The 27,855-nt window shown below is 50.8% G+C and overlaps 2 protein-coding genes across 2 annotated transcripts; both read left to right on the forward strand.

Moving 5' to 3' along the window:
• The first annotated feature begins 1,377 nt into the window (after positions 1–1,377).
• LOC119236034 (arylacetamide deacetylase-like 3) lies at positions 1,378–7,299 on the forward strand. Its single transcript, XM_037499660.1, has 4 exons — positions 1,378–1,548; positions 3,474–3,690; positions 4,823–4,886; positions 6,525–7,299. Exons 1-4 carry the CDS (start codon positions 1,378–1,380, stop codon positions 7,297–7,299), a joined length of 1,227 nt encoding a protein of 408 aa, XP_037355557.1.
• Positions 7,300–21,149: 13,850 nt separating this feature from the next.
• LOC119236037 (arylacetamide deacetylase-like 3) lies at positions 21,150–27,103 on the forward strand. The gene is made up of 4 exons (XM_037499662.1): positions 21,150–21,320; positions 23,261–23,477; positions 24,613–24,676; positions 26,329–27,103. The coding sequence occupies exons 1-4, from the start codon at positions 21,150–21,152 to the stop codon at positions 27,101–27,103; spliced, it is 1,227 nt and encodes a 408-aa protein (XP_037355559.1).
• The last annotated feature ends 752 nt before the right edge of the window (positions 27,104–27,855 follow it).

Here is a 27,855-nt window from a genome sequence, read left to right on the forward strand (position 1 = left end):
GACTTAGGTGTCCTGAATCCTAATGGCCAGGCCTGGAGTGGCCCCTGCTTGGTCACTCACACCTCTAGCAAAAACAAATCCCTGGGTCCCCCAGAGGCAGCAGGAGCTGGAATGTGTTTCCGTGTGCCCAGGAGGCGTAAGCTGGGCTTGGAGACCACACTGAAGTCAGCCTGGCTCACTGTCACCTACTACTCTTTCTACAGGCCAGGCTCATGCTGGACACTGTGCAGACATTGGCAGCATGATGCGGAGAAGGCTGAGGCTTCGCCAGTCTAAGTAACTTGCTCGGAATCTGAACACTGACATTGGCAGGCCTGGGACTCAAACCCAAGCCTGTTCCAAACCCAAACCTGTGGCCCCATTGATACATGGGACCAGATTACTCCACTTTAGGGGGTCCATCCTGTGCTTTTTGTGTGTTTAGCAATATCCCTGGCAATTCCCCATGAGATGTCAGCCACTCACCCAGCTATGACAAGCAAAAAAGTCTGTAGACACGTCAGATGTCTTTAGGGGCTAACTTCCCCCTTCCTGAGACCACCATTCTCCCACCTGACTGGGGAGGTGGAAGAAGAGTGAGTATCCTCATCACCACAGCGATGGGGTTCCCTTCCTCTGTGGGGTACAGGTCTGACCTGAGCTGGATGGTCCATAAGCCCCATTTTTCTCACTTTTGAATGAAAAGGGCAGAGGCTGCTCGTGAAGTTAGGCTTCTTTCTACAGGCTAAGAACAGTCCTGAACTACCTTCTAGAGATAAAGCAGTAAACAAAGCAAGTCCCTGTCCTCACAGAGGTTATGTTGTGCAGACCATAGAGAGGCAGTGTAGAATGAGTCTCTCAGCTGATAAGGGCCACAAGATAACAAAAGCCTGGGAGACATGACATTTGAACAGAGGAATGCAGTGGGGGAGGGTTGCGCTTACTGACTTCTGTGCAAGAAGATTACATAGAGAACAACAACTGCAAAGGCCTCCTGGGCAGGCAAGTGTGGAAAAGCAGGTGTAATCACAGAACGAGCAATGGCTGAGCGATGAGGTCAGGGTGCAGGTGGAGGAAAGGTGTTTGTGATGTTCATGGGGACTCACCCCAGGATATTTTGAGGACCAAACCCATGGTGTGAGCTGCAGTTTTCATTTCCATCTGGGTCAGGTTGCAGAAACACTTTGCCCTTTACACCAGTCCTGTCCTAGGACCGGGTCTCACCTGAGTCTGTGACTCTCAGCGCTGGGCTGGGCTTGTGCGAGACGGGGAGGTGTGGAGGGCAGGCAGTGATGTATAAGTGGACTGCTCTGCTGGCTCCAACTCATGTCCTGAGTGGACTGCCCAGGACACAGCCTCCTCCCAGCCTCCTCTTGGCCTCTTCCGTACTGGAACAGCATGTTGCTGATCCTTCTGTTCCCGTTCTTCCTGCTGGCGGGCGTGCTCCTGGCCATGGTCTCGGTGTGGGTTTTCTGCACTGAGTTCCTCACCGTGGACATCCCTGCGGGCATCAACGGCAAAACAAGATTACGGCTCCTACATTGCATCTTTAAGCTGCAAATGATGTGGGTGAGTTTTGCGTTCTCTTTGTGCCTCCTTGGGAGGCGTAAGGTGGGAGGTGGGAAAAAACATCCCAGCACCTTCATCGAATGAACACAAATATCATGTGGTCGGTGGAGGAGCAGACAGTATATTCTCAAACCTGAACAATCCCCACAAGGGGATTTAATGCCCATCCTCTTGCTGGTGGTGTCATGTGGGACTGAGCTGTTAGCCTCAAGAGTTGGACCCTGACCCTGCTTGCCATCCGATGTGTGCCATTTCAGAACACACGTATAAACAGTGATGCCTGAGAGTATGTGGCTGGGGCGGGGTAGGACAGAAATTGAATACAGGAAATCTGGTTAATGAAATGGTTGCCAGCACCTGTGCTCTCAGATACCCCGATGGAGGAGAGCCGGGGCTCAGCTTTCACAGGATGCGAGGTTCCACCTAGGGTCTCCCTGGCCTCGATGTTCAGCCTGCACAGTCCAGCTTCCCAAATGCAGTCCCTGAGTTTCTTCTACTGAAAAATAGGGAGTGATAGCAGCCTGGCTTCAGGGCACTGCGCCCCAGGGGTGTTCCCTGGTGCAGAGCCATTGCTCCTGAAATTCCCTCTTGTGGCTGATTGATTTGTATCCCTCACAAAAGTGTCTTTGCAACTACCGTGTGTCCTCGGGCGGACACCACTCTGGGGATGGTGACGGTGAGAAAAGCAGAGTCCAGGCAGACGGTGCTGGGGAGCATGAGGCTCACGTGGTGGGTGGGCACAGCAAGGAGCAAAATGCTGCACAGATTGGCCAGGCTGTTTGGAAAGGGTCTGGGGGTTTGGGGATCCCCCCGCATGCACGCAGGGGGATCCCCATGCCCCCACGAAGACAGGATGCAAGAGAGCTAAGAATTCGCATGGGGTCTAAATGGCCCCATCTCCATAACCTCTACTGGACATTCTTCTCGTGACGAGCGGCAGAGACCACAGGCTGGCGGCGCAGCTTCCAAGGTCACCGAGAGGCACAAAGGCGCGTTAGGAGCGGTTCCGGCCATTTGCACTGTGGTGGAAAAACCGCTCAGGCTCCTGTCCCTTGGAGGGTGACAGTGCAGAGGCGCTGCCTCTTGGAGTCATGGGCCAGTCGGGACCACACGCGTTGTTTCATTACAGCACAATTTACTCTGATATCGAGAGTGAGATACAACTGCCTTCCTTTGTCATCCCACATATTTCATTTTCTGTTCTCCAGCCACGCACGACGAGGTCACCAGGGTCACTAAAGCCCTAAGTGACCTTGGCACAGAAAAGGGGGAGAGGCCGTGGCAAAGAGCCAGCCCTGGGGAGAACCCACACTTTTGCTCACTTTCTTCTGTTATTATGGAAACAAGGGTTCAGGGGGAACTGAGGGAGACAGAACTGAGGCTCCTGCAGCGCCAGCAACACTGAAGGTCCTCGGTGCCCCCGCTGCCCCCTCTGCCCCAATCCTTACCGGGCAAATCCGAGAATCACACTATTTGATCCAAAAATACATCAGTAGGTCTCCCTAAAAGACAAGACCCCTCCCTCTGAAAAGCATGACCACAGCGCAGCAATTCCATCTTGGAGATGGCTTCGTTGTCCCAATCCACTTTGGCCGGGGTGGGGTGGGGGCTCTAGGGGGGTCTCCCTGCAGGAGAGGACCTGTCTGGGCCAAGGAGGAGCAGGGAGATCCTGGGGGTGCTCCAGGTAGGGGCATCTGAAGCTGGGGTTGTAGTCCTGGGGAGAAGGCATCTGGGGGAGGCGTAGGAGAGGGCTGGTGGGGAGAACAGCGTGGCCAGGGTGGGGTGGCCTTGATGCAGTGCCGTGGAGACACCGGGCCCAGCAGGGCTGGGGCCGCCCCTCTCTGGCAGAGACAGGTGAGGCCTCAGACAGCAGCAAGGACCCACTGAAGCCCCCGCCCACCATATTGCCTCTTCTCTCACCCCAGGGCACTGTTTTAGAGAAGCTGAGGATCTGCTCTATGCCCCAGTTTTTCCGTTTCATGCATGATCTGCCCCCGCTCAAGAACGACCCTGAGGTCGTGGTCACGGACCTCCACTTCGGGACCATCCCGGTGAAGTTGTACCAGCCCAAGGCGACCTCCTGCTCCAGCAGGCCGGGCATCGTGTTCTACCACGGAGGCGGGGGCATCATGGGGAGCCTGAGTAAGAGCCAGCCCCAGCCAGCCCCCAGGGCACCTGCCTCAGCGGGTGGAGCCCAGCATGAGGTGCCCCTCTAGCTCCTGGGGCTTTGTCAGCACCTGGGACTTCAAGCAGGTTCCCCATTGAGAGCAAAGACATCAAAGATATGGGATGTGAGCTCTTCTGGAAGTGACGAGCAACACACGTGTGCATGTATATGGAACACGCTGCTCATGCAGGGAATACATCGTGTGCATGGACTATGTGAGTGTCTGTGCGTCTGTCTGGACACACGAAATTCACATAGCACAACACCTACCATTTAAAAGCGTACAGTTGAGGGACACCCCACATTCACCAGGCTGTGACCACCACCTCTACTTAGCTGGAAAGGACTTTTCTATTAAGGAAACATGTATGGCCAAGACAAACTCTGCCACAGAAGACAAAGACAAACTGCCCCAGAAAGACAAAGGAGCCAAAATTTTTAAGAAAATCAATGTGAGCAAAGCTGGAAATGGGGACAACTTTGTTATCGTCACTTCTCCCCTGTGGATTAGGAGGACACCCCTTTAGAAACCACACTGACTTCCACGGGGCCGTGAGCGTGTCCACCGCAGCAGCCTCTCAGACGAAGGGGTTAAGTCAGTGGTGGGGCTGGTTTTGCCAATGAAGGGATGATGTCGTGCCAATGCTGGTTAATATTATTGGGGCCGGTCCCAAGGCCGCCCAGAAAGTGCCTTATGTCAGCAAAAGCCCATCAGGCCTGTTACTCATATCCCCACTGCGCAGATGAGGAAATCACGCCCTGGGCAGCGAAGGGACTGGCCTGGCAGGACGTCAGCTCCAGCTGAGAAGGCAGAGCTGGGATTTGAACTTGATCCTGAGCTTAGAGCTCCCTCCTTGAACCTCTGAGCCCAGCAGCCCAGCGCCCCTCCGCTATTCTGCACGAGTGGTGGGCTCCGGGGTGCATTTTCAAGGAGGTGGACAGCGCCCCAGGGGAACACAGCAGGAGTGGAGGAGGGTGGGGGCGGCTGGGGGACCCGCGCAAAATCTCTGGACTCCTGAGCCCTAGGACCCCACAGTGGAGCTGCTGTGGCTGGGAGGGGCTGCCCTCAGCCTCCCCAGTGAATGTGAAAACTCTTCCACTTTCTAGGGACCCACCACGGCATCTGCCGTCAGCTGTGCAAGGAGAGCGACTCCGTGGTTCTGTCGGTCGGGTGAGTGCGGGGACCCAACTGAGACCTGGATGTGGGTGGGAAGTAGGCGTGGAGGGCAGGTGGGGTGTTGGAGGGTCCCCTTGAGGAGGGGAGGCTGTGAGGAGCAGCTGGGGGACAGCACGGGAGGCAGGGGACAGGGGCAGAGGGGAATGGTCCTCCCTGCCAGGTGAGTGTGAACAAAGGGGTTTTGTGCATGGCGGTGTGGGGGGATTCCTTGGCAAGCTTCTTTGGGAAGCAGAGATGGTGCTGTGCTTCAACCAGAGCTCTTTGGGGGGACAGCCCTGTACATTCTGGACACTAGCACCTCCAACACGGCACGCTGTGGTGTGGTTCACCAGGGCACCCCGAGAACCCAGCCGCGCCCTTTCTCAGTCCTGTACCTGCCGAGGAAGCCAGAAAATTCAAAAGCTGCTTTGTCCTCACTGCCCTGGGGTGTCTCCCAAAAAACTGGAGCCTCAAACACAGGGTGGAGGTGGGGCGGAGAGAGACGGGGCAACGCTGCCCTGGGGCCGGACCCCTCATCACATGGAGGGGGGACAAGGAGGGCCCATCTGCCCATTGGCGTTTCCTGCACTTCTGCTTAAGGGCACCAGCTGAGGGAACTCTTTCCAGCATCTTGCAGGGCCCACTGGCCAGCTTCCTCCTGGCACTGCTGGCTGAGTAGAGGAAGGAACACAGATGCCGACTGAGGGAGAAAGACCTGGAAAAAGGCTTCACTTTATCACTTATGGCTCCAAAACTGCTTCTGCAGGGAACAGTGATCTTGACCCCATGGGTGGCCCCCACACGCCCTACGGCCTGGCTGTGCTGAGCCACTGGCTCCTCAGGAGAACATACCAGCGAGTCTGTGACAGTCATTGTTTGATTCCAAGGCAGACAGGGTGTGGGCTTGAGAGCACTGCTGTCCTGCCTGGACCCAGGGGAGCCCAGAATCTGGACCGTGGGGATGGGTGAGAGCTTGTGTCTGGTGGAAAGATTGTGGGTCCCATGGAGAATTTCCTTGTGCATATTGTGGGTGTGGCCAGCATTGAGAGTGATGAGATGTCTCCCCAAACTGTATTTCTGGATTCTCTTGGATTTGGTAAGGTCTGGCCATGCCAGGCTGGCATATCTGCTGTCGGCAACCTGCTCTCAGGTCATGCTCAGCACAGCTGTGGGTGCCCTGGTCCACCGTGGCTGGCCTGGGGTAGGCAGGCGTGTCATCTGCTGGCCCCAGTGGCACTGACGCCTTTAGGATTCTCCTAAGGAGCTTGTGGGTGTGGCAGGACAGGTTAGAATCACACCAGGCAAGCTCGAGTTTCTCATGGAACATTCAGGAAAATGGGGGAATCAGGAGACAAGGTCAGGGATTTGGGCAGAGAGGCCAGGCTGGGGATGGGCAGGTTGTTGGCCCTCGGTACCGCCAGGCTCCGAGTTCCGTGGCAACAGCAGCTCCCAGGTACTGAGCCCGCGCCCCACGTCTGGGGTGTGCCTGCCGCCTCATTTAGCCTCACACCTTAACCTCAGCTGGTGAGGCTTCAAAAGGGGAAGTTGAGAGTGTGGGGTTGGGGAGGGGGATCTAGGTGAAGGGGTGCTAAACACAGGTGTTGGGGCTCCGCTGCGGCGACGAGTTAAACGGTCTTCCTTGATGTTTCTTAGGTACCGCATGGTGCCACAGTGCAGGTTTCCAGTTCTGGTAAGAGACTCCATCTGCGCCACCATCCACTTCCTGAGGTCCCTGAAGCTGTACGGGGTGGATCCAGCCCGCGTCGTGGTCTATGGTGACAGCATGGGAGGGCAGTTGGCATCTACCGTCTGCCAAAACCTCCTGTGCTATCCAGACCTCCCCAAGATCCGTGCCCAGGTCCTTGTCTACCCCACCCTCCAAGGTCTTGACTTCCAGAGCCCGTCCTATCAGCAGAACAAGAATGGCCCATTGGTCAGTCTGGACTTCTTCTTCTACTGTTGGTGCAGCTGCCTGAGCATCAACCCCGCGTGGAAAAGCGTCGTCCTGCAAAACGCCCACATGCCCCCGGAGGTCTGGGCAAAGTATCAGAAGTGGCTGGGGGCAGAGAACATCCCTGAGAAGTTTAAGACCAGAGGCTACCAGTCCCAGACCCCCGGGCCCCTGAACGAGGACGCCTTCCAGGAGTGCCTCCTGGCCCTGGACGTCACGACCTCGCCCCTGCTCGCGGAGGACGACGTGGTGTCGCGGCTCCCAGAAGCCTGCATCGTCAGCTGCGAGCACGACCTTTTCCGGGACCACGCGCTGCTCTACAAGAAGAGGCTGGAGGACCAGGGTGTCCGGGTGACCTGGCACCACGTGGAGGACGGCTTCCATGGGGTGCTCTCCTGCCTCGACATGACATTCTTCTCCTTCCCCTGCTCCAGGAAGATCCTGGACGCCACTGTCCGCTTCATAAATGACTTGTGACCTGCTCCCCGGCCCGCTCACATGACCAGACCAGAGCCAGAACAGGTTCTCCACGGGTGAGGACGTCCTCTCTGGTGCGGACATTCATGTCGTTGAGCGGGCTCAGGAGGGAGTCAAGGTCACCATCTCCTCTTGCTCCAGAGTTAGAACCACAGCTGCATGTTTCTGACATCTGAAGGAAGAACAACAGGATAGACAGTCATGGGGTGGGGGTGTTAAGGGTGTGGTGGGACTTTCTGCCTTATTCATGTTGGACAAATCTCAGTGATAATCTTCAGTGGCCACAAGAGTGGATGAGCTGGAAGAGCTCCAGGGACCCCGGAATGCATTCTGGCTGCTCAGGCTGCTCCAGGCCGTGGACAGCAATCCTGGGCCTGGACCTGTGAATAGCCAACCTCAGGGGCCTTCTCCAATCTGGCTCAGAGGCTGGGCACTGCTGTCCAGACTGCAGGTGGGTGTGGGGAAACTGGTGTTGCTCTCCTCCTGCTGGCACCTCCCCTGATTTTCCCCAGCCTTGGAGCTGAGTCATGACTGGATGGGCTGGAGCCTTAGGACAGGAGGGACAGGACCTCCATGGTGACACTTGGTGACAGATGATGACAGCATGGAGCCACCCGGGGGCTGATTCCAGAGCTCTGGCCTCAGCTGCCTTCTACAAGCAACATACGGAGAGTCAGCGGACAGGATGAGGAGGGAAACTGACTCAAGACAGTGACCCACAAGGCTGAGTCTGACCTAACCCAACCATATCCAGGTTCATGGTGGGAAATGAAGGGATGGATATGGAGAATGGTTTCTGTGTCGACACCGAACCAACTCAAAATAGCCCCAATCAGAGAGAGAATGTGTGTTTGGGGACCACCAATGAGGCTGCTCCAGTCGCAGGGGTGCCCCCAGCACCCATGAGGCATCATCTTCTGCCACTGAGGGAACCTCTGGTAGGTGCTCCCTTCCCCGGCTTTGTAAAGGAAGAGACTCTTTCGCTGGACAATAGTCAGTTAACAAAAATATCGATCAGATGGCTGAGCCAAAGAATGAACGAGCAGCATCTTCCCCTACAATGCGCTCTCGTCTGTCCACTGAGATAATTTCTTTAGTGTCTTAGTGGAATTAGGCCTAGAATTCCTTATCCAAAGTTCGAGGACCCAGGCAGCTGGGAGATCTGAGAGTTTTACACAACTTGTTGGAGAATGACTTGAGCTCCTTGGGTGTAAACTGGGATAAGGATACTTATTGCCCTTATTTACTGTACGTCTGCCAGATCTGGGAGAATAAATGGGTACTGTTTCCAGCCTGGAGTTTCTAGTGACTGGTTTCAGCAGTAAGCCTGAGAGTGCACCATTGAGAAGCAGAGTAGGAGGCGAGGTGGTGGAGCTGAAAAGGGTCCTGTGACATTGTCTCCTCACCTTTACCTCCCTACTCTGGCCCTGGGGTGCTGACCTATATGGATCCCTTTGCCCTCTGCTTTCCTGAGGGTGTGGGTGGTGGCGGACATCTGGGGTGAAAGTTTAGGGAGGAAACAGAGTGACCATCAGTGGGATGGCCGTGGGCAAGCTTGTGCCTCCGCTGCTGGCTTGGCTCCTCTTGGGAGCCCTGTTCATGCAGCCTGGGGTCCACTGTTCCCCATGGCCCTGGAGTGGGACAGAGGCTCCTGTCACCAGCTACACTAGCCCCCAGCATCTTGACACTGCGCCTGGCTGAGCTCTCTGCAAATTTATCCAAATTTGAGTTGTCTTAGTGCATTTGAGTTGCTGTTACAAAAATACCATGGAAAAGGTGGCTTATAGTGGAAATGAATTTCTTCCCTTCTTGGAGGCTGGGAAGTCCAAGATCAAAGTGCTGGCAGATTCTGTGTCTGGTGAGGGCCAGTGTCCTGGTCCCTGGTGGCCATCTTTTTGCTATGTCCACACATGGTGCCCTGGGGAGTCACTGGGCACTAACCACATGGACTTGGACCCACCCCCATGCCCTAATCACCTGCCAAAGAAACTATCTCCAAGTGCCATCCTGTTGGGGATCAGGTTTTAATAGGAATATTGTGGTTCACAATCACTCAGCCCAGAGCATTATCATGGTATCTACTTCCTGTCGGGAAACTGAGGGACACACTTCGTTCTGATGAAGCTGATGATCAGAGAACATAAGCACCTCATCCCAGACAACACTAACACTCACACGCCTCTCTCTGGGGTACCTGTCCACCCTCCGCAAGAAAGCCCCTTCCCCGCAGGCAGGCAGAGTCCACAGAGGTTCTGAGCATGCCCATTTCCTTCTCCCAAGATCTCCATTTGGAAAAGCTGCTTCTCTTCCCATGGGAGGAATGGGTGTGGAAGTAGAGAGAGAGAGAAGAGTGTTACACACCTACGGGAGAGGGGCACCCCAATTCCAAGGGGTACAAGCACCCTAGTTACTGCCTGGCTTTTAGCATTGTGCAGTAGAATTCAAAGCAAAAAGCATCATGACATAAGGTAATGTGGTAAAGAGAAGTTGCTGCTACAGATTGAATAAGATCCCCTTCCCGGTTCACGAGTTGATCCCATCCCCAATATCTCAGAGTGTGACCTTATTTGGAAATAGTGTTGTGCAGATGTCATTAGTTAAAATGCAGTCATTAGCGTGAACCCTAATCCCACGTGACTAGCGTCCCCGTGAATAGGGAAATCTGGACACGGACACACATGGAGGACCATGTGAGGACACATGTCTGCTTCAGTCATCTGCCCCAATACCAGAGAGGGGGAGGGAATGGATTCTCCCTCACAGCCCTGGAGGAACCAGCCCTGTCCTCACCACAATACTGGACATCCAGCTTCCAGAACCCGGAGACAATACATAGTTGCTTAGGAGGTCACCCAACTGTTGCCATTGTGTTAAGGCTGCCCCAGCAAACTGGTAAAGACAACTTTCACAACAAGTGTGAAACTGTGCCACTGAGCATTGCAACAAAATCTGCAAGAGGAAGATGCTAGAAATTTCTTAATTAACACAAAGGAACCTTGGGCAGCCAAGAGGAACATAGAGCAGGGATACCTGGCATGGAGTGGTGGACCTGGCCTGGGCAGGGATGCCTGGGTGGCCAGGCTCCAGGACCTGAATTCGAGCTCACACTAGCATGATTTCCTGTGTCAGATGCTGGCACTCAGCACCATCCTCGCCCTCCTGAGCTCTTGCCTGTGTCTAGGGCCCAGGCGCTGGAAACTGGCATTTCCCAGACTCTTGCTGGCAATGTTCCTGTTACGACTCTCCTGAGGAAAACCTTCCTGTAAGATCTGGAAGGCAGGTCTTCAAGGTGGGAAGGTTGACAGCAGCTCCTGTTGATGGAAATCAAGCCCCTCCCCTGACCTTTGCTTCCTTGACCCAGCCAAGTAGCTCAAGTCTCCATTTCCCTATAGTCAATCTCCTCCTACTTAGTGGAAATAGATTGTATAGCTGGAAAGTTCTCAGGAATCAGCCAACAGTCACATTTTTACCTTCGGCGACTGAAAGGGCTGCATTTCCGAGGTTCTCTGGCATGTCAGGGAAGCCGCGGGGATGTGTTCTGGCTCTGAAATTCTCTGGCAGGCACGACGTTCTCTTACTCAGCTTCCCTATCCTGGTGAATACAGAGAGTGCAGAGGGGGTCAGTGAAGCCTGGGGGAAGGTGAGGTGAGGTGGAGGAACATGGACCCCACAATCTCTGGTGTTGGGGCCTTCACCATATGCCCCTGTATCCATGAATTGAGGGGGAAATAGCCTCTATGGACACTTGTTACAGCATTGGCACTACTAACCGTAGTTGATGAGTCCAGGAAATTGGAAATGGTCTTGTATTTATCCGTATGAGTCCCTGATTCCCCTTCTGCTTAAGAAAAAAAGATTTCATGGAGAATAAGGCAGAAAATACTGACCTGCACTGCTGTGTTTATTCCACAACCCACATCTGTATGTTTTGGTCATGCAAAAGGTATAATGCTTAGAAACATCAATGGTGATTGATGTTCCAATCCCTCTCATAGTTACTGATGTATTTTTCACTATTTTGGGGTGAATTAGGATATTTACATTTTGACAGAGACATCTTCCTCTTTCAAAATCATTGTGTTAAGTCGCAGGCACTGTGTCATAAAAGGATCTCTCAAGCCTGACAGTAGATTTTACTGCATCATGATAAACATGTGTGCAGAAAACAATATAAACCAAAAGGCCAACAACTAGAAAAAGTATCTTTACAAATATTTTTAAGTCAATGCAAAAAGATAAGCAGAAATAGAAAAGTAGGTAAAAGATATGAACCCACAAAATAAAATCACGAGTCCACAGAAAACTCAAATTACCAAAAAATATAAAATAGCACTCCAGGTCACTGGATTCAAATAAATGCAAAGTGAAATAACACTGAGATGCAATTTTAAATGGACAAAAAATCTGGCTCATGTGAAATATAATGATAAGATTCACTGATGGTGATAACACTGACCCATCATTTTGGGGTCTATTTTGGGGAAGAGTGTACATTGAAGCAATTTTGCTGGAGTAACTTGTTAGGATGTATCAAAAGTCTGAAAATATTTTTATCTTTGATGCATCAGTTCTCCATTTAGACGTTTATTCCTGGGAAGAATTGAAGTTATGAAAGATTTAGGAAAAATCAGAGATGCATTGTCTAACCATAGTTCACAGTCCAGAAAAATAACAGAATTGTGAAAATCCTAAAATCAATGAAAATTCTGTGACTGAAATATATTTATTGACACGGCAGGTTACAAAGGACTTCTTTCATATGTCCCTTTTAAACAGGCATACACACAGAAACACACATGCACCTACACACCCTGGATTGCTGCAAGTAAGTCCTCCCATAAAAACAAGTTAATAGGAAGGAAAAGCGGAAGGTTCCTGTGAAAACCAGGACATAGAAGATAAACAGGCGACTCTGGCAAACTGCTCAAAGAGGAAAGTTGCCATAAAAGAGGACGAAAAGAGAGGAAAGCTCAGAACCCTGCTACCCTCCCCCACTCACAAAGCTGGTACACTCTGACCAACAGAAAGAAAACAACAACAATGAGAAAAAACTACAGATCAAGTGAGACTGTGAGTGGAAAGGAATTATTGCAGGTGCTGCACCCCGTGAACAGCAACTGTGGAGAACCGTGCAGGAATCTCCATGGGGTTAAGCAAGTGGCTCTGGGTGCCATTAGAGGAAGATAAGGACTCCGTGGAGACCAACAAATAGCCCAAGGCCAGTTGGCAAGCTTGTGCGGAATAGCACGTGTGTGCTCAAACAGCATATGCAGATCGTGGCTGCCCAGATTCCCGTGCCCGCGACCTATATTCGTGGGGAGACACGTGGGAACCTTCATTGAGGTGAATGACCCCCACTGAGTAATCAATAACCAGGCAGTTGGGCATGGGAGCAGGGTGCAAAAGGCTCCATTTCTGTGGACACTGAACAGGGATACCACCCGCGTCCCAGATGTGAGGGCTTTGGAATTGAGACCTGGGGCACGAAATTCAGGGCATGGGATCCCCACGACGTGCGGCACTGGGAAGAGACAGCACCCGACACCGTTGAGCCATTTCACACCACCCCCACTCAGTTCCCCAGAGACCCACTGGGAAAAAGCACAGCTCTGGAAGGATACTAGGAAAGATCTCTGGTGCTACCTAGCAATCAGAACAAAATCACCAACTTCCTAATAGTTGGAAGCCAGGGTTTCCAAAACTACCCTCAGGCTCTGAGAGAGGGTGGGCCACACAAACTGGGGTAAGAAGGGAAAGAAGGAGTGGAGCAAGACCCCATTCTGGAACTGAGAGCTAGGCACAGGATTTGGGGTATGGGATGAGCCATAACAGTGGGCTCTGCACAGGGTGACAGCCATCATTTTGGATCTGAGACCCTGAGATTGAGAACTAGAGCACAGAATTCAGGGCATGGGATCCACACAGCCACAGGCATAGCACTGGGTGAACACGGGGCAGACACAGCACCCAGCGTGAGCAATAGGCCCTGTGTCGAGGTGCTACCCCCTCCTCCCCACCCCAATTTCTCAGAGAAACAGGGGAAAAGCACAGGTTGGCAAGTACAGGTCTCCAGCACCACCTCGTGACCAGAGCAAAATCTCCAATGAACTGATTCTCTGCTGGAACTGAGTAAATATGGAGGGAGGGAACTGTAAGAGACAGTGCCCAGCAACACAGCCACAGCATCAACACCCTGGTGGAGTTTTGGCCTACAAATTCTGCTCTCAGTCTGGAAAACAGTTTTTGACACCCCTGAAGGCTCAATCCAAAGAGATGCCTGGCAACACCAGTGGCACAATATCCCAACTCATAGAACAAATTGGAAAGCAAACAGCAGGGAGATGGAAAAATACAAATAACCAAGCAAGCCTGCAGGATGAAGGACATCCCCCAAAAAGAAATTCAGTCACCAGATCTCAACAATGACATGGAAGAACTTCTCTGCCTGTCAGATAGAGAATTAATAATCTTCATGATTAAAAAATATAATGAGATGAGATAAATAATCAATGGACTGAAGGAGGAAAATGAGACCTTAAGAAAGGAAATCAAAGAAAAGGAGGAGACTAAAAGATTACTGGACGAGACAAAGAGCTCTTGGAAAAGCATTGAAAACAGAACTGAGGAAATGGAAGAATGGATCAGTACTCTTGAAGATACACAAATGGAAAGAACCAAAAGAGAAAAATGGACTCCATAAAGAGAGGAAATATAAGAGTTATAGGCATTTCAGAAGGTGAGGAGAGAGACAAAGGATCTGAGAAAATATTCAAGGAGATAATTGAAGAAAACTTCCCAAGTATGAAGAAGGAGATGAATATAGACATACAGGAAGCTAGGAGAACACCAATTACCACAATGAAAAGAAAACTACAGCAAAACACATAATAGTAAAGCTTGCAAGAGTCCAAGACAAAGAAAAAATAATGAAACCAGCAAGGGGGAAGAAACAGATAACATATAAGGGAAAATCATTCAGGTTAACCTCAGACTTCTCCAAAGAAACACTACTGGCAAGAAGAGAATGGAGTAACATATTCAATGCCAGCCAATGCCAGCCAAGAATACTTTAACCTGCAAAGCTCTCCTTCCTCTTTGAAGAAAAAATATGGAGCTTCTCAGACAAACAGAAACTCCAGAAATTCATTACAACTAAACCCCTGCACCAAAAAATTCTACAAGAAATCCTAAAGCCAAAACCAACAGAAGAATGATCAAGAAGAACAGAATAACGTGAGGAATAAAATGACAAAAAAGACAAAATGGCAAATACAGATGCCAACATATCAATATGAACTCTAAATGTAAATTGATTATGCTCATCAATAAAAAGACACAGTGTAGCAGGCTGGATTAAAAAACAAAATCCATCCTTCTGCTGTCTCCAGGAAACACATTTAAACACAAAAGATAAACACAGACTGAAAGTAAAAGGTTGGAAAACAATCCTACAAGGAAATGGACCAAAAAAGAAGGCAGGAACACCTATACTTATATCAGATGAAATAGACTTCAAATTAAAAAAAAAAAGAGACATAGACACTACATTATGATCAAGGGGACAATACATCAGGAAGATATAACACTCATCAACATATACTCACCAAATGAAGGAGCACCGAAATATAATAGACAGTTATTATCAGCTCTGAAAACTGACATTAAAGAAAATACATATATAGTGGGAGACTTCAACAGTCCACTCACCAATGGACAGATCAATGAGACAAAAAATAATAAAGACACTAGAGCCCTAAATAAACACATAGAACCCATAGACTTAACAGACATCTCTAGGACAACGCACCCAGAAAAATCAGAGTACACATTTTTCTCAAGTGCACATGGATCATTCTCCAGAATCAATCACATACTGGGCCACAAGACAAACATCAACAGATACATAAAGATCAAAATCATTCCAACTATCTTCTCTGATCATAAAGGCATCAAACTAGAAATAAATCATGTAAAAAAAAAACCAAGGAACCCTCCTACTTCATGGAGATTGAAATCCACACTACTGGAAGACCACTGGACTAATGAGGAGATCAGAGAAGAAAGTAAAAAATACTTTGAGTGAATGACAAGGAGGACACCACTTTCCAGAATGTATGGGATGTAGCAAAACAGTTATAAGAGGAAAATATATAGCAATCCAGGCTCACATCAAGAAACATGAAAGAACTCAAAGAAACAACCTAATCTAACATCTCAAAGAGCTAGAAAAAGAACTACAAAAAAACCCCCTAAAGCTAGTAGAAGAAAGGAATAAAAATGAAAGCAGAAATAAACGAAACAGAAATTTTAAAAAAATCCAAAATATCAACGAAACCAAAAGTTGGTTCTTTGAAAAAATAAATGAAATAGACAAACCTCTAGCCAGGCTCACAAAGAAAAAACAGGAGAAGACACATATAAATAGGATTATAAATGAAAGAAGAGAAATCACAACAAATTCAGTAGAAATCAAAAGAATAATCAGAGATTACTATGAACACTTACATGCAAACAAATTCAACATAGAAGAGACAGACACATTCCTAGAACAATATAATCATTCAAAGTTGGACAAAGAAGAAATAGAAAACCTAAACAGACCAATTACAAGCAGCAAAATTGAGGCAATAATCAAATTCCCCCAAAATAAAAGCCCAGGTCCAGATGGCTTCACAAATGAATTTTACCAAACGTTCAGCAGTGCCTATCCTACACAAACTCTTTCAAAAAATTGAAAAAGAAGGAATACTACCAAATATGTTCTATGAAGCCAACATTAAACTAATACCAAAACCAAACAAAGACGGCACAAAAAAAGAAAATTTTAGGCCAATCTCCCTAATGAATGCTGATGTAAAAATCCTCAACAAAATCCTTGCCAGCAGAATCCAACAATGCAGCAAAGGGATAATACACCACAATCAAGTGGGATTCATCCCAGGGGCACAAGGATGGTTCAACACATGAAGATATCAGTGTAATCCATCACATCAACAAAAAGAAAAATAAAAACCATGATCACATAAATAGATGCTGAGAAAGCATTCGATAAAGTCCAACATCCATTTATGATGAAGGCCCTTGAAATTCTTGGGATAGAAGGAACATAACTTAACATGATAAAAACCGTATATGGCAAACCCACTGCCAATATTATTCTCAATGGCGAAAAACTGAAGACCTTTCCTTTAAGATCAGGAACAAGACAAGGATGTCCTCTCTCACCACTGCTCTTCAATATAATACTGGATGACCTAGCCAAGGCAATAAGACAAGAGAAAGACATACAAGGAATCTAGATAGGGAAAGAAGAAGTAAAACTATCACTATTTGTAGATGATATGACAGTATACATAGAGAACCCTAAAAACTCCACAGAAAAACTACATAAAATAATCAACCAGTTCAGTAAGTAGCAGGATACAAAATCAACACACAAAAATCAGAAGCCTTCCTATACACAATCAATCTGAAGAAGAAGAAATCAAGAAAAACATCACTTTTATAACTGAAAAAAATCAAACACTTGGGAATAAACCTAGCAAAAGAGGTGAAAGACCTATACAAAGAAAATTATAAAACACTGTTAAAAGAAATGGAAAAAGACACAAAGAAATGGAAAGACATCCCCTGCTCATGGATTGGAAGAATTAACACTATTAAAATGTCCATCCTACTGAAAGCAATACACAGATTCAACACTATTCCAATAAAAATCTCAATGACATTCTTTAAAGAAATAGAACAAATACCGGTGAAATTCATATGAAACCACAAAAAACCATGAATAGTCAAAGCCCTACTTATGAAAACAAAGGAGAAAGGAGGTATCACACTTCCAAACTTCAAGCTATATCACAAACCCATAATAATTAAAACAACTTGGTACTGGAACAAAACCAGACACACAGACCAATGCAACCAAATAGAGAGCCCAGAAATAAAACCACACTTACATGGACAACTGATCTTTGACAAAGAAGCAAAGAATATGCAATGGTACAAGGACAGTTTGTTCAATAAATGGTGCTGGGAAAATTGGACTATCACTTGCAAAAAATGAAACTAGACCACTACCTTTCACCATGCACAAAAATCAACTCAAAATGGATAAAATAACTGGACATAAGACCTGAAACCATAAAATGTGTAGAAGAAAATATAGGTAAAACATTACAAGGCATACATTGCAACAACATCTTTAAAGACTCATCACCCAAAGCAAAGAAAGTCAAGGAGAAGATAAAGCACAGCAAAAGAGACATTAACCAAAACAGAGAGACACCCCACTACTTGGGAAACAATCTTTCCACTGCAGTCAACTGATAAGGGACTGATCACAAAGATATACAAAGAACTCACAAGGCTCAACAAAAACAAAATAAATAAACAAGTCAAGAAATGGGCAGAACTTAAAAGACATTTCTCCAAAGAGGAAATGTCTGGAGGTTCCTCAGTCTACTAAAAATGGAGCTACTATCTGACCCAGCAATTCCACTTCTAGGGATCTACCCAAAGGACACAAAAGCACTGATTCAAAAGAATACCTGGGGCCTCCCCGGTGGTGCAGCAGTTGAGCGCTGGGCTGTGAAGCTGCCCGCAGCCACTGCAGCGCCGGTTCGATCCCCGGCTGCTCCCCAGCCCCAGAGGAGGGTCCCACATGGCGCACAGACCTATTCTGCCGCCCACTGCTCCCCTCAGCAGTGTATTTCATCAGTCTGCCTGTGCTGTTCCCCGCTCTGGCTCTGGTGAATTCTCTCACCCTCCCACCCTTCTGACTGTACCCAGTGCTTGTATAAATAAATAAATAAATAAATCTAAAAAAAAAAAAAAAAGGTAACAGGGCCTCGGCGGTGATGCTGGTTGAGTGCTAGGCTGCGAAGCTGTCTGCAGCTTCTGCAGTGCTGATTTGACCCCGGCTGGCTGGTGAGGCTCCCACATGACCTCTCCAGCTGCTCCCACTGCTCCCCTCAGCAGTGTATTTTGTCAGTCTGCCTGCTCTGCCCCCTGCTCTGGCTCTGGTGGATTCTTTCACCCTCCCACGCTTCTGACTATACCGAGTGCTTGTATAAAATAAATAAATAAATCTTTAAAAAAATAATAACAGCACAAAACACAACAAAGCAAAAACAGGCAATTATAAATCAGAGACATCCTGCAGGGGAGGAGGAGGGAGAGGGATCAGAGGGAGGGAGGGAGGAGCACAGGGGACTGAGGTGATGGTGCACAAGGGCATTGGTGAATGAAACTCTATGGGGACGACACCTGAGGGGGTGGGGAAAGCAAATATTGTTTAAAAATGAACAATGATGTAAAAAATAAAAAAAATGTAAAAAACAAACAAAAAACCCAAAAGTGAATATAGAATGAGAAAAGAAATTCTAGCAAACTATTTTGAGAACAGAATTTTGAAAGCAGAATCCACCATAAACATCACAAAAATCCAGAAAGTAGTACTTAAATGCTCCATCATATAGCAGAGAGATCTGGAAGTTGAGATTTCATTAGCATGCCAAAAAAATCAGGGTACTGATATGCCAAAATGAGCACTTTTTACTTGGGTTATTAAAAATGTTTAATAAATGGACCAGCTACACAGCCAGTAGATTCCTCTTTTCCTTCATCATAAAATGAATCTTAGCCACAACACAGATTTGTCACCCTGCTGCCCGCTACGCCTTCAGCTGGGTTTTTTTGGGAGGATTTGTACCTGCTTAATCCACTTCCATGGCGGGGCTGCATGGTTAAGAGACATGCAAGGGGCTACACTTTGTGGAGTGTTTTCTTGGTTCATAGAAATTTTCTCATTGCTCAAAGTAAAGGGGTCTGGAAGAGCCTTGCACACCCCACCTCTGTCACTTCTGCTTGTGAGTTTCACTACCTTGAGGAAGTGACTTCACCTGGTGGAGAGTGACTTTGCTTATACATACAATGGGGACAAGAACAGGACCCACCTGAAGGGCTGATGGGAGAACTAAAGTGAACAAACGCAGAGGGATGTCAGCTTCATTATAGGAGTGAAGAAGCAGAGAGCAGGGGAGGGTGCAGGGGCCATGATAGGAGGCTAGTGTGGGGGCAGGGCTGGAGAGGCGCCCAGAAGGCTGCCTGCTCCTTCTTTCTCTGCTCCTCCAGGCTGCAGGGGATGCCGGCCCAGGGACTGGCATCAGCTGCTTCCGGGAGGGAGTCCTATGTGGCAGAGTCAGAGTTAAAAAGACAAAGAAATAAACAGAGTTTCGTGAACTAAATTCAGTTTCGACTTTGGTGTTGCTCAAGCCCTTCAAGCCCTGCTTCTGTAGTTGCAGCCCTGACTCAGGAGCCACCAGCTGCGGGACACCTGGCACCAGCTTAGCACAGAGGATGTGCAACACCTGATGGGACCTCCCTCCTGGGCATGGCTCCGGGATCTTGGGCGTGCCCTCAAGAGACTTAGGTGTCCTGAATCCTTCCCTTCTGGAAGGGAGCACAGGGGGCTTGCATGGACACTCAATGGCCAGGCCTGGAGTGGCCACTGCTCGGTCACTCACACCCCCAAGCAAAAACAAATCCCTGGGTCCCCCAGAGGCAGCAGGAGCTGGAATATGTTTCCGTGTGCCCAGGAGGCGTAAGCTGGGCTTGGAGACCACACTGAAGTCAGCCTGGCTCACTGTCACCTACTACTCTTTCCACAGGCCAGGCTCATGCTGGACACTGTGCAGACATTGGCGCCATGATGCGGAGAAGGCTGAGGCTTCGCCAGTCTAAGTAACTTGCTCGGAATCTGAACACTGACATTGGCAGGCCTGGGACTCAAACCCAAGCCTGTTCCAAACCCAAACCTGTGGCCCCATTGACACATGGGACCAGATTACTCCACTTTAGGGGGTCCACCCTGTGCTTTTTGTGTGTTTAGCAATATCCCTGGCAATTCCCCATGAGATGTCAGCCTCTCACCCAGCTATGACAAGCAAAAAAGTCTGTAGACACGTCAGATGTCTTTAGGGGCTAACTTCCCCCTTCCTGAGACCACCACTCTCCCACTTGACTGGGGAGGTGGGAGAAGAGTGAGTATCCTCATCACCACAGGGCAGGATTCCCTTCCTCTGTGGGGTACAGGTCTGACCTGAGCTGGATGGTCTATAAGCCCCATTTTTTTCACTTTTGAATGTAAAGGGCAGAGTCTGCTCATGAAGTCATGCTTCTTTCTACAGGCTAAGAACAGTCCTGAACTACCTTCTAGAGATAAAGCAGAAACAAAGCAAAATCCCTGTCCTCACAGAGGTTATGTTCTGCAGACCATAGAGAGCCAGTGTAGAATGAGTCTCTCAGCTGATAAGGGCCACAAGATAACAAAAGCCTGGGAGACATGACATTTGAACAGAGGTGTGCAGTGGGGGTGGGTTGAGCTTACTGCCTTCTGTGCAAGAAGATTGCATAGAGAAGAACAATTGCAAAGTTCCTGGGGCCTCCTGGGCAGGCAAGTGTGGGACAGCAGGTGTAACCACAGAATGAGCAACGGCTGAGCGATGAGGTCAGGGTGCAGGAGGAGGGAAAGGTGCTTGTGATGTTCATGGGGACTCACCCCAGGATATTTTGAGGACCAGACCCATGGTGTGAGCTGCAGTTTTCATTTCCATCTGGGTCAGGTTGCAGAAACACTTTGCCCTTTACACCAGTCCTGTCCTAGGACCGGGTCTCACCTGAGTCTGTGACTCTCAGCGCTGGGCTGGGCTTGTGTGAGATGGGGAGGTGTGGAGGGCAGGCAGTGATGTATAAGTGGACCTCTCTGCTGGCCTCAACTCATGTCCTGAGTTGACTGCCCAGGACACAACCTCCTCCCAGCCTCCTCTTGGCCTCTTCCGTACTGGAACAGCATGTTGCTGATCCTTCTGTTCCCGTTCTTCCTGCTGGCGGGCGTGCTCCTGGCCATGGTCTCGGTGTGGGTTTTCTGCACCGAATTCCTCACCATGGACGTCCCTGCGGGCATCAACGGCAAAATAAAATTACGGCTTCTACATTGCATCTTTAAGCTAATGATAATGTGGGTGAGTTTTGCGTTCTCTTTGTACCTCCTTGGGAGGCGTAAGGAGGGAGGTGGGAAAAAACATCCCAGCACCTTCATTGAATGAACACAAATATCATGTGGTCGGTGGAGGAGCAGACAGTATATTCTCAAACCTGAACCACCCCCACAAGGGGATATAATGCCCATCCTCTTGCTGGTGGTGTCATGTGGGACTGAGCTGTTAGCCTCAAGAGTTGGACCCTGACCCTGCTTGCCATCCGGTGTGTGCCATTTCAGAACATACATGTAAACAGTGATGCCTGAGAGCAAGTGGCTGGGGCAGGGTAGGACAGATATTGAACACAGGAAATCTGGTTCTTAATGAACTGGTTGCTGGCACCTGTGCTCTCAGATACCCCGATGGAGGAGAGCCGGGGCCAAAGGTATCTCACCTCCAGGCTCAGCTTTCACAGGATGCGAGGTTCCACCCAGGGTCCTCCTGGACTCGATGCTCAGTCCACCTTCCCAAATGCAGGGCTGAGTTTTTTCTACTGAAAAATAGGGAGTGATAACAGCCTGGCTTCAGGGCACTGCACCCCCGGGGCATTCCCTGGTGCAGAGCCATTGCTCCTGAAATTCCTTCTTGTGGCTGATTGATTTGTATCCCTCACAAAAGTGTCTTTGCAACTACCACCTCTCCTCGGGCGGACACCGCTCTGGGGATGGGGACAGTGAGAGAAGCAGAGTCCAGGCAGACGGTGCTGGGGAGCATGAGGCTCATGTGGTGGGTGGGCACGGCAAGGAGCAAAATGCTGCACAGATTGGCCAGGCTGTGCGGAAAGGGACGTGGGGGTTTGGGGATCCCCTGTGTGCACACAGGGGGATCCACGAGCCCCCACAAAGACAGGATGCAAGAGAGCTAAGAATTCACATGGGGTCTAAATGGCTCCATCTCCATAACCCTCTACTGGACATTCTTCTTGTGACGAGCGGCAGAGACCACAGGCTGGCGGCGCAGCTTCCAAGGTCACCGAGAGGCACAAAGGCGCGTTAGGAGCGGTTCCGGCCATTTGCACTGTGGTGGAAAAACCGCTCAGGCTCCTGTCCCTTGGAGGGTGACAGTGCAGAGGCGCTGCCTCTTGGAGTCATGGGCCAGTCGGGACCACACGCGTTGTTTCATTACAGCACAATTTACTCTGATATCGAGAGTCAGATACAACTGCCTTCCTTTGTCATCCCACATATTTCATTTTCTGTTCTCCAGCCACGCACGACGAGGTCACCAGGGTCACTGAAGCCCTAAGTGACCTTGGCACAGAAAAGGGGGAGAGGCCATGGCAAAGAGCCAGCCCTGGGGAGAACCCACACTTTTGCTCACTTTCTTCTGTTATTATGGAAACAAGGTTTCAGTGGGAACTGGGGGAGACAGAACTGAGGCTCCTGCAGCGCCAGCAACACTGAAGGTCCTTGGTGCCCCCGCTGCCCCCTCTGCCCCATTCCTTACCAGGCAAATCTGAGAATCACATTATTTGATCCAAAAATATATCAGTAGGTCTCCCTAAAAGATAAGACCCCTCCCTCTGAAAAGCATGACCACAGCGCAGCAATTCCATCTTGGAGATGGCTTCGTTGTCCCAATCCACTTTGGCCGGGGTGGGGTGGGGGCTCTAGGGGGGTCTCCCTGCAGGAGAGGACCTGTCCGGGCCAAGGTGGAGAGGGAGATCCTGGGGGTGCCTCAGGTAGGGGCACCTGAAACTGGGTTTGTAGGCCTGGGGAGAAGGCATCTGGGGGAGGCGTAGGAGAGGGCTGGTGGGGTGGACAGCGTGGCCAGGGTGGGGTGGCCTTGATGCAGTGCCGTGGAGACACCGGGCCCAGCAGGGCTGGGGCCGCCCCTCTCTGGCAGAGACAGGTGAGGCCTCAGACAGCAGCAAGGACCCACTGAAGCCCCCGCCCACCATATTGCCTCTTCTCTTACCTCAGGGCACTATTTTAGAGAAGCTGAGGATCTGCTCTATGCCCCAGTTTTTCCGTTTCATGCACGATCTGCCTCCGCTCAAGAACGACCCTGAGGTCGTGGTCACGGACCTCCGCTTCGGGACCATCCCGGTGAAGCTGTACCAGCCCAAGGCGACCTCCTGCTCCAGCAGGCCGGGCATCGTGTTCTACCACGGAGGCGGGGGCATCATGGGGAGCCTGAGTAAGCGCCTGCCCCAGCCAGCCCCCAGGGCACCTGCCTCAGTGGGTGGAGCCCAGCATGAGGTGCCCCTCTAGCTCCTGGGGCTTTGTCAGCACCTGGGACTTCAAGCAGGTTCCCCATTGAATGAGCAAAGACATCAAAGATATGGGATGTGAGCTCTTTCTGGAAGTGACGAGCAACACACGTGTGCATGTATATGGAACACGCTGCTCATGCAGGGAATACATCGTGTGCATGGACTATGTGAGTGTCTGTGCGTCTGTCTGGACACACGAAATTCACATAGCACAACACCTACCATTTAAAAGCGTACAGTTGAGGGACACCCCACATTCACCAGGGTGTGACCACCACCTCTACTTAGCTGGAAAGGACTTTTCTATTAAGGAAACATGTATGGCCAAGACAAACTCTGCCACAGAAGACAAAGACAAACTGCCCCAGAAAGACAAAGGAGCCAAAATTTTTAAGAAAATCAATGTGAGCAAAGCTGGAAATGGGGACAACTTTGTTATCGTCACTTCTCCCCTGTGGATTAGGAGGACACCCCTTTAGAAACCACACTGACTTCCACGGGGCCGTGAGCGTGTCCACCGCAGCAGCCTCTCAGACGAAGGGGTTAAGTCAGTGGTGGGGCTGGTTTTGCCAATGAAGGGATGATGTCGTGCCAATGCTGGTTAATATTATTGGGGCCGGTCCCAAGGCCGCCCAGAAAGTGCCTTATGTCAGCAAAAGCCCATCAGGCCTGTTACTCATATCCCCACTGCGCAGATGAGGAAATCACGCCCTGGGCAGCGAAGGGACTGGCCTGGCAGGACGTCAGCTCCAGCTGAGAAGGCAGAGCTGGGATTTGAACTTGATCCTGAGCTTAGAGCTCCCTCCTTGAACCTCTGAGCCCAGCAGCCCAGCGCCCCTCCGCTATTCTGCACGAGTGGTGGGCCCCGGGGTGCATTTTCAAGGAGGTGGACAGCGCCCCAGGGGAACACAGCAGGAGTGGAGGAGGGTGGGGGCGGCTGGGGGACCCGCGCAAAATCTCTGGACTCCTGAGCCCTAGGACCCCACAGTGGAGCTGCTGTGGCTGGGAGGGGCTGCCCTCAGCCTCCCCAGTGAATGTGAAAAACCTTCCACTTTCTAGGGACCCACCACGGCATCTGCCGTCAGCTGTGCAAGGAGAGCGACTCCGTGGTTCTGTTGGTTGGGTGAGTGCGGGGACCCAACTGAGACCTGGATGTGGGTGGGAAGTAGGTGTGGAGGGCAGGTGGGGTGTTGGAGGGTCCCCTTGAGGAGGGGAGGCTGTGAGGAGCAGCTGGGGGACAGCACGGGAGGCAGGGGACAGGGGCAGAGGGGAATGGTCCTCCCTGCCAGGTGAGTGTGAACAAAGGGGTTTTGTGCATGCGGTGGGGGGTGGGTGGGGGATTCCTTGGCAAGCTTCTTTAGGAAGCAGAGATGGTGCTGTGCTTCAACCAGAGCTCTTTGGGGGAACAGCCCTGTACATTCTGGACACTAGCACCTCCAATACAGCACGCTGTGGTGTGGTTCACCAGGGCACCCCGAGAACCCAGCCGCGCCCTTTCTCAGTCCTGTACCTGCCGAGGAAGCCAGAAAATTCAAAAGCTGCTTTGTCCTCACTGCTCTGGGGTGTCTCCCAACAACCTGGAGCCTCAAACACAGGGTGGAGTTGGGGCAGAGAGAGACGGGGCCATCCACTTCCTGAGGTCCCTGGGGCCGGACCCCTCATCACATGGAGGGGGGACAAGGAGGGCCCGTCCGCCCATTGGCGTTTCCTGCACTTCTGCTTAAGGGCACCAGCTGAGGGAACTCTTTCCAGCATCTTGCAGGGCCCACTGGCCAGCTTCCTCCTGGCACTGTTGGCTGAGTAGAGGAAGGAACACAGATGCCGACTGAGGGAGAAAGACCTGGAAAAAGGCTTCACTTTATCATTTGTGGCTCCAAAACTGCTTCTGCAGGGAACAGTGATCTTGACCCCATGGGTGGCCCCCACACGCCCTATGGCCTGGCTGTGCCGAGCCACTGGCTCCTCAGTAGAACATACCAGTGAGTCTGTGACAGTCATTGTTTGATTCCAAGGCAGACAGGGTGTGGGCTTGAGAGCACTGCAGTCCTGCCTGGACCCAGGGGAGCCCAGAATCTGGACCGTGGGGATGGGTGAGAGCTTGTGTCTGGTGGAAAGATTGTGGGTCCCATGGAGAATTTCCTTGTGCATATTGTGTGCGTGGCCAGCATTGAGAGTGGTGAGATGTCTCCCCAAACTGTATTTCTGGATTCTCTTGGATTTGGTAAGGTCTGGCCATGCCAGGCTGGCATATCTGCTGTCGGCAACCTGCTCTCAGGTCATGCTCAGCACAGCTGTGGGTGCCCTGGTCCACCGTGGCTGGCCTGGGGTAGGCAGGCGTGTCATCTGCTGGCCCCAGTGGCACTGACGTCTTCAGGAGTCTCCTAAGGAGCTTGTGAGTGTGGCAGGACGGGTTAGAATCACACCAGGCAAAGCTCGAATTGCTCATGGAAGATTCAGGAAAACAGGGAATCAGGAGACAAGGTCAGGGATGGGGCAGAGAGGCCAGGCTGGGGATGGGCAGGTTGTTGGCCCTCGGTACCGCCAGGCTCCGAGTTCCGTGGCAACAGCAGCTCCCAGGTACTGAGCCCGCGCCCCACGTCTGGGGTGTGCCTGCTGCCTCATTCAGCCTCACACCTTACCTTCAGCTGGTGAGGCTTCAAAAGGGGAAGTTGAGGGTGTGGGGTTGGAGAGGGGGATCTGGGTGAAGGGTGCTAAACACAGGTGTTGGGCTCTGCTGGGGCGACGAGTTCAACTGTCTTCCTTGATGTTTCTTAGGTACCGCATGATCCCCCAGTGCAGGTTTCCAGTTTTGGGAAGAGACTCCATCTGCGCCACCATCCACTTCCTGAGGTCCCTGAAGCTGTACGGGGTGGATCCAGCCCGCGTCGTGGTCTATGGTGACAGCATGGGAGGGCAGTTGGCATCTATAGTCTGTCAAAACCTCCTGTGCTATCCGGACCTCCCCAAGATCCGTGCCCAGGTCCTTGTCTACCCCACCCTCCAAGGTCTTGACTTCCAGAGCCCGTCCTATCAGCAGAACAAGAATGGCCCATTGCTCAGTCTGGACTTCTTCTTCTACTGTTGGTGCAGCTGCCTGAGCATCAACCCCGCGTGGAAAAGCGTCGTCCTGCAAAACGCCCACATGCCCCCGGAGGTCTGGGCAAAGTATCAGAAGTGGCTGGGGGCAGAGAACATCCCCGAGAGGTTTAAGACCAGAGGCTACCAGCCCCAGACCCCAGGGCCCCTGAACGAGGACGCCTACCAGGAGTGCCTCCTGGCCCTGGACCTCATGACCTCGCCCCTGCTCGCGGAGGACGACGTGGTGTCGCGGCTCCCGGAAGCCTGCATCGTCAGCTGCGAGCACGACCTTTCCCGGGACCACGCGCTGCTCTACAAGAAGAGGCTGGAGGACCAGGGTGTCCGGGTGACCTGGCACCACGTGGAGGACGGCTTCCATGGGGTGCTGTCCTACCTGGACAATCCCTTCTTCACCTTCCCCTGCTCCAGGAAGATCCTGGACGCCACGGTCCGCTTCATAAATGGCTTATGACCTGCTCCCCGGCCCGCTCACATGAGCAGACCAGAACCAGACCAGGTTCTCCACCAGTGAGGACGTCCTCTCTGGTGTGGATGTAGGTTTTGTTGAGTGAGCTCAGGAGGGGGTATGGTCATCATCTCCTTTTTGCTCCAGTCTAGAACCATAGCTGCATGTTTCTGATGTCTGAAGGGAGCACACAGGTCAGACAGACTGTGGGGGTTGGTAAGGGGGAGGGGAACTCTATGCCTTGTTCATGTTGGAAAAATCTGACTGATAATCTTTAATGGCCACAAGAATGGACGAGCTGAAATTGCTCCAGGGATCCTGGAGGGAGAGTTCTGGCTCCAGAGAGACTGATAACAATGCCCACTTCCTATCTCTCTCCAGTCAGGCTCACACCAGCTGGCTGAGTGGCTTTTTCCCAGGGATGGTCATGAGGCACGTCTCAGCCCTCACCTCCAGCCACCGCTGCATGGCCCATGGCACACTAGCCCTGAATTGCAGCTCCTTTCTTTCCCATCACTCAGGATTAAAAGGAAAGACAGTGGTGCCACAGGGACCTTACTGGGGTCTTTTCCATCCCATAGGGTGTCAGCAGCTATTGAGCTGAATCGGGTTGGGAGAGTCAAGTCTTTTACCCTCTAATTTCCTTTGCTTTTACAATGTCTGAACGATTCCAGCATTGGTCACTGCGGGCCCCTCTGGGAATGCACAGCCAGGGGGTTCAGGGGAGATGACACACCCACGCACCTTTAACCCAGATA

Source organism: Talpa occidentalis, unplaced genomic scaffold, assembly GCF_014898055.3.
Source record: "Talpa occidentalis isolate TD23 unplaced genomic scaffold, MPIMG_talOcc4v2.1 talOcc4.9, whole genome shotgun sequence".
NCBI lineage: Eukaryota > Metazoa > Chordata > Mammalia > Eulipotyphla > Talpidae > Talpa > Talpa occidentalis.

Excerpts from the sequence above, each read along its gene's own strand:
- LOC119236037 (XM_037499662.1), top strand. The coding sequence starts at position 21,150 with ATGTTGCTGATCCTTCTGTTCCCGTTCTTCCTGCTGGCGGGCGTGCTC. Across the intron at positions 23,478-24,612 it reads GGGCATCATGGGGAGCCTGA|GGACCCACCACGGCATCTGC; the intron begins GTAAGCGCCTGC and ends TCCACTTTCTAG. Across the intron at positions 24,677-26,328 it reads TCCGTGGTTCTGTTGGTTGG|GTACCGCATGATCCCCCAGT; the intron begins GTGAGTGCGGGG and ends GATGTTTCTTAG.
- LOC119236034 (XM_037499660.1), top strand. The coding sequence starts at position 1,378 with ATGTTGCTGATCCTTCTGTTCCCGTTCTTCCTGCTGGCGGGCGTGCTC. Across the intron at positions 3,691-4,822 it reads GGGCATCATGGGGAGCCTGA|GGACCCACCACGGCATCTGC; the intron begins GTAAGAGCCAGC and ends TCCACTTTCTAG. Across the intron at positions 4,887-6,524 it reads TCCGTGGTTCTGTCGGTCGG|GTACCGCATGGTGCCACAGT; the intron begins GTGAGTGCGGGG and ends GATGTTTCTTAG.